Here is a 5,882-nt window from a genome sequence, read left to right on the forward strand (position 1 = left end):
CAAGAGATGTAATCTTGATGAAAAATAAACCAAAGTCCCAACGGCGCCAAACCGGCTTTTTTTTTTTCCTTCCACCCATTCAATTACGTTGAACAATCTCCTTCTACAATGACTTCCTTGTTGAGATTTTTACTAAATACAAGAAGCAATTCCCGAAATCGGGAGTGCCTCCGCCATGTGCCAACTTCCAGAGGAATGGCACCCCTCCAATGCTTGAGATACTGGCCTCACCAATAGAGCCGCCTGTACCTGATTCACCGATTAGGCGGGTTGCACCACACTGAGTCAGACGTGCGTCTTCGTTGATTTCGAGAAGTTGGCCAAGGTGATGAACGGAACAGCCTGATTTTCATCTCAAGTGATCTTCATGGCACAGGGTCACCTTTTGCTCAGGTGAATGCTTTCTATACAAGTGACACATTGATGGGAAAGACACTAGTATATGAAAGTTAACATATAGTGCATGTATGTGATCATTTCTGCACTGAACTTATTCAAAACTAACAAAGGAAACTGATTTACTAGAAGAGAATTACTGCAATTCCAACCTTTGATAAAATGATTTGTGATCTTGAAACACAAAGTGTTTGTTCTCTCCATAACTTCTCCATCCAGGCCTTCCATATGTAGATTTCTTTCTTTTCATCTCCTGCTCAAAACAAGATGGATAGAAGCTATCCAATCCAAGCGAAACAGGCCTTGAGATTGAGAAGCATGGCTAAGTCTCAAAAGGATTAGCTAGAACCCCAGACTCCACCAACCTACCTAGTCACGGTCTTCAACATCACGGGTCCAGGTCTTTGACACCGAAGATCCAACAATTCCACCTAGCTAGTATCTCCTGAACGAGAATATTAGAAACACTTTATTAGATTGGCCCAAGATACAGTCTTCACTTCATCTTCAAAGTTATGTCGGTTCTTCTCCTTCCAAATCCTCCAAAGAATGGCTAGCAGAACTAGTTCCCAAAGAACCTTACGTTTACTCTCGAACAAACCTTTCCACCCAGAATGATATTCACCCACCTTACTTGAGACACCAAATAACCAATTCCTCCTCAGACCTGCACATGAAGTTGAATGACTAGCATTGAAGATGGTTGAAAGTGAGGATTTTATCTGCCACTACAATTGCTGCAACACAAGGATGACCTGCCACTGCAACGCTAGTGCTTGGGACAGACCATCTCCCCCTTCCCTCGCCATCCATCCTCTATTTGCTGTCGCATGGATTGTTAACACCTCAATAGGAAACATGGTGTTGGAATGGTTAAGGGTTCCATTTAAGGATTCCCTTTGGAAGATGGCCTGTGGAAAGAGAGAAATCGAGAATATTTGAGAATAAGATCTCATCAACAGAAGGTATTCGAGAAGGATTTTGTACATGATTACCAACTGGGTGCTCACAAAGAGGCATTTTTGGGTGCTCTGAGGTGGATATTCTGTGGAATTTTGGGGTTTTCGACGTGGGTTGGAGCAACCTCTCATTTACAGGTCTCTTATGTTTTTCTTTGCTTCTCTTTTACCTGTTGTATGTTTTCTGGTGGCCATAAATCTCCGAGTGACGAGAGGATCACTTGTGCATGGGCCTGTAATAATATGCTTGTATTGCTTTTATTTATTTATTTTTTCCTTAATGAATACAATCGTCATTTTTTTAAAGGAACTCTCAAGTTCTTCCATCTTCTGTTTCTCTGTCCATCAAAACCTTCTCTAAAAGCCCCAACGATCTATTGAACCATCTCCTCATCCTTCAAGTTCCTTCTAAAGAGAATATTCCAAAATCAAGTTTCCCCCTGAAATCTCATAACAATCCTTAATGACCCCATCTATGTCACAACCACTCAAAACAAAAAGAAGAAACAGCTCTGTTAACTCCTGCCCAACCATTGAGATTGAATATTAATCACCAGTAATCTCCGCAAGAACAGAATCCTTCTCTAAAATGGTGGAAGCGGTTGCGGTCTCGAACGATGATTTCTCTATGGAAAATCCCTGAAACAAGCTTCATAAAAATGTGACAGTCATGGCAAATTCGAAGGTTCTTCACGACTCTGATTGTTCTGCCATGATGGCTGCTAAGGAGCGCAAACGCAACCGCTAACTTCTCACTGTGGTAGCTCAAAGCCCGCTCCTTCTCTTCCTCTTCAATGTCAAACAACACGTTCGACGTGTCTGGAGCATACCCCACGGACCTCAGTTGCTCTAAGATCAAGCCCAACATTTCGTTGATCTCTTTTGATTGAGGGTGCGATTCATCTCCGGCAACAAACTCGTGAATCACCCGATCAACCTCAATCAAACTGCACCCAGGTCTCTTCCCAATCCCCCTCTCTTGCATCGAACACCTCACCCCCGCCTTCTCAACCCACCGGCCCAACCCACCGTATGCATTTGATAGGAGCACATAATCACCGTCATGATGAGGATCGAGCTCTGAAATCCTCCGCTTCACATGCTCTGCCAGCTTGACATTGCTATAATTCGCGCAAGCTCCAAGCAGAGTTCTCCAGATGATCGAATTCGGTGCGATCTGCATTCTCTCTATAAAATCATAGCATTCGTTGAGTAATCCTGCACGTCCAAGAAGGTCAACCATACACCCGTAGTGCTCGAGTCCCGGATCAATACCGTAATCTCTCCTAATGCTGTTGAATAACTGCCACCCTTGTTCTAAAAGACCTCCATGACTACATGCTGAAAGAACTCCGATAAAAGTAACATAATCCGGTCGGAATCCAGATTGTTTCATTTCATAAAACGTTCTCAGTGCTTCTTTACTCTGTCCATGAAGAGCAAATCCATTAATCAGAGCCGTCCAGGTCAATTCATTTCTTTCCGGCATTTCACGAAACACCTTCACCGCACTTCCAATGCACCCGCATTTCGAATACATAACAATCAGCGCCGTGCCCATCGAAACCGTGATATCAAATGCACTCCTGCGAACATAGAAATCCACCCATCTACCCAATTCCAAAGCTCCCAAGGTCGAGACAGCAGAAACCACGCTCACCATCATCACCTCATCTGGCCTTAAACTTGTCGCAACCTGCATCTCCCGGAATGCCGCCAGAGCTTCCTCTCCGAGCCCATTGTTCGCAAAGCAAGCAATGGTTGCCGACCAAGAGACCAAATCCCTGTGAGGCATTTCGTCGAACACCTGACATGCAGACTCAACAAGCCCGCAATTCCCGTATAGATGAATAAGAGTGTTCTGTACAAAGATGTCGGAGTCGAAACCGAGCGTTACTGCTTGCGAATGGATCGCTTTGCCTGTTTGTAGGAAGGCGAGGCGAGCGCAGGCTTTGAGGGCGAAGGGGAAGGTGTAGTGGTCGGGAGAGACGCCTCTTTGGCGCATTTCAACAAACAGGTTGAGGGCGTTGGAAGGAGGGGAGTCGGCTTTCGTTGTGGTGGCGTTGGCGTGGGCTCGGATGAGGGTGTTCCATGCGAAGGCGTCCGGGGAGGGGATGGAGTAGAGGAGGGAGCGTGCGTAGGATAAGGAGAGGGTGGCGCATGATAAGAGGAGGGGGCGGAGGGAGAGATGGTCGTTGTGGTGGCCGGTCTTTATGAGGCGGGCGTGGAGTTTTTGGATGTGATGGTGATGATGAGGCATGAATTTTCACATCCCGGCCGTTGATTTCTCAATTTGGGTAAATTTTAACCGTAAACACTTCAGGGAATGATGTTTGGTTTTCCACACGGGCCGTACTATTCGTTATTGGCCCAGGCCCAGCATAGCCCAGACACTGAGTCTTGAATATTCAGCCCACGTTTAAGGGCCCAAGTCCTGGTCCTCATACACAGAAACTCGCCCTCTCACTCGTATGTACGTGCATCCCTACTCCCAATTTATGTACGAAGCGTGTTGTCAAAACATGTAAATTCTTATGCATTTTGCTCTTGTTTCTTCCCTGTCTGTAGTATAAGTTCGGCTCTTTTCTTTTGTGAATTTGGCCTGTCTTACATCGATTGTGTGCAAGAGTATTTTCGCAACAAATCAATAGTCTCGATTGTAGAAGATTTCAACTTCTATGTGCGTGGAAATGTGCTTAAAGTTCCTTGTGAATAAAAAAAATGGTGAATTAGCACCCTCCCGCACACAAAGACGTGGAAGATGCCCTCTTGTACTCAACTTTTTTCTTGGTTACTCCGGTTTGGTTTGATTAGAGTGTGGTTGACTTGGAAGTAAAAATGTATTTAATTTGGAGTTGATAATGGAAAATGAAGGGGTTTGACATCCATTTTCGCCCCACACATTTGTGGTTTCTATTTTATGGGATTTAATGCTTTTTTTTTTTTTTTTTTTGTAGGGAATTAAGTAGAGTTTCTGCATTATTGCATCTGGTCGTGTTTCATGGAGTTTAAAAATTCGGATAGGTAAAAAGAGAAAATAAATGAACCTAGCTTTACTACACATGGTTTAAACCTCAGGTAGGCAAAATTAAAGTAAAAAACAAAATATGGATAAGAGAGAGAGAGAGTTGCAAAATAAAGATAAAAGAAAATGATTGATTGCTTTTGATGTATCTAAGATGTGTGGACTGGAATGCAACTTAATTTGAGACGAGAAGGAAAATGGGAGACCCCATACCCTTTTTAATGCAAAAGGGGTGATCGGGTATCTCCGATTTCAACCTTACTCTTTGAATTTGTTGGCTTCTTTCGTAGACTGTTTTCTCCAAAGATGGTCTCCTAAATAGGGCAAAACCTTAACATTAGTCAGAAAATCTCTGAAGTCTTCGAAGAGCACGACACCACCATGACTTCGTACTCTCTATCTCTCTTTGTCCATTTTTGCTACTAGTTATTAGTTCCCTTAGAATGGCAGATGTTGCACTATATTTATAAATCAAGATCATTGGTTCATCATGAGCTGACAGTGGAAACTTGTCCCTATTTCGTGATTTCAATGTCCATAGGGTTTCGGTTAGGTAAAAAGCATGCCAGGTGGCTATTGGCTTGTAGTTAGCCAACAGTCCGCTTGGCATCATTTCATTCAGCAAAATAGGTTTATCGACACCCATGGGAGCGTAAAACAGAGATGGCGATGTCATTGTCGGCTCACCGCGAGCTTATGATTTTATTTTCTTGATATGGTCCGTTAGTTGCTTTCGGAAGGCGCTGAGGACTTTAATATGGGATCCGTTTGGTTTTGTGATGCTTTACCAGTTGAATAGAGACAACTTTAAGGCATTAAATAGGGTTTTCGGAGGGTCTGAATGCTTGGTCATGATTTAATTTATCAAGTTCCAAATCTGTAGGTTAGTTCCGTCGGTTGCTCTCAAGATGTGTCGAGGGTCATGCCCTTTTGTTCAATTAGATTTTCAATGATTCTTCAGTTGCCTAGGAATGATTTTATTGAAACTTAACCAAAGTTTGAAGAGTAAATTAATCTTGTTTTGAGTGGGGTATCTACACTATTTCGAAGGATGCAAAGTGGTAGGTTGCAAATGTGAGTAGCCATGCTAGACAGAGATTCCTCAAAGGCCCAAGCAAGCATCATTGAATATGTGTTGTGTATTTGAATATTGCATGCGTGAATGAATTAATTTATGACCTATAATAATTTCTGAGATTCTGAATTTTAAATGTTAGTTTTGATAAATGATTTTTATTTTTTTTTCAACTGCTCTACCTTGACTATAGAAGATATAATTAACTACAAGAAATGATATGGTAAGTCATGATCAGCCATACTAGGGTAGTAGGCCAATTAAAGAGGCAAGTGGTGTCTAGTATCACTTTTACATTATTTTCTCATTCCCCCTATAGACTCTATTTGCTTCTCCCCGATTGGTCTAATACTCTATAATATCATTTCGTCGTGACTATTTGCTTTCGAGGTAACATGATGGGAAGAATTAAATGGAAATTCACTGC

General features: G+C 42.7%; 1 protein-coding gene across 1 annotated transcript; it reads right to left on the bottom strand.

The window, feature by feature from the left end:
• Nucleotides 1–364: 364 nt before the first annotated feature.
• On the bottom strand, nucleotides 365–3,814 carry LOC131246565 (pentatricopeptide repeat-containing protein At5g48910-like). The gene is made up of 2 exons (XM_058246831.1): nucleotides 1,392–3,814; nucleotides 365–1,063 (listed from the first exon to the last, which is right to left on the bottom strand). The coding sequence occupies exon 1, from the start codon at nucleotides 3,613–3,615 to the stop codon at nucleotides 1,906–1,908; it is 1,710 nt and encodes a 569-aa protein (XP_058102814.1). The 5' UTR covers nucleotides 3,616–3,814; the 3' UTR covers nucleotides 365–1,063; nucleotides 1,392–1,905.
• Between the last annotated feature and the right edge of the window lie 2,068 nt (nucleotides 3,815–5,882).

Source organism: Magnolia sinica, chromosome 5 (genome assembly GCF_029962835.1).
Source record: "Magnolia sinica isolate HGM2019 chromosome 5, MsV1, whole genome shotgun sequence".
NCBI lineage: Eukaryota > Viridiplantae > Streptophyta > Magnoliopsida > Magnoliales > Magnoliaceae > Magnolia > Magnolia sinica.

What these genes read in the sequence shown, in the direction of transcription:
- LOC131246565 (XM_058246831.1), bottom strand. Translation starts at nt 3,615, where the DNA reads ATGCCTCATCATCACCATCACATCCAAAAACTCCACGCCCGCCTCATA.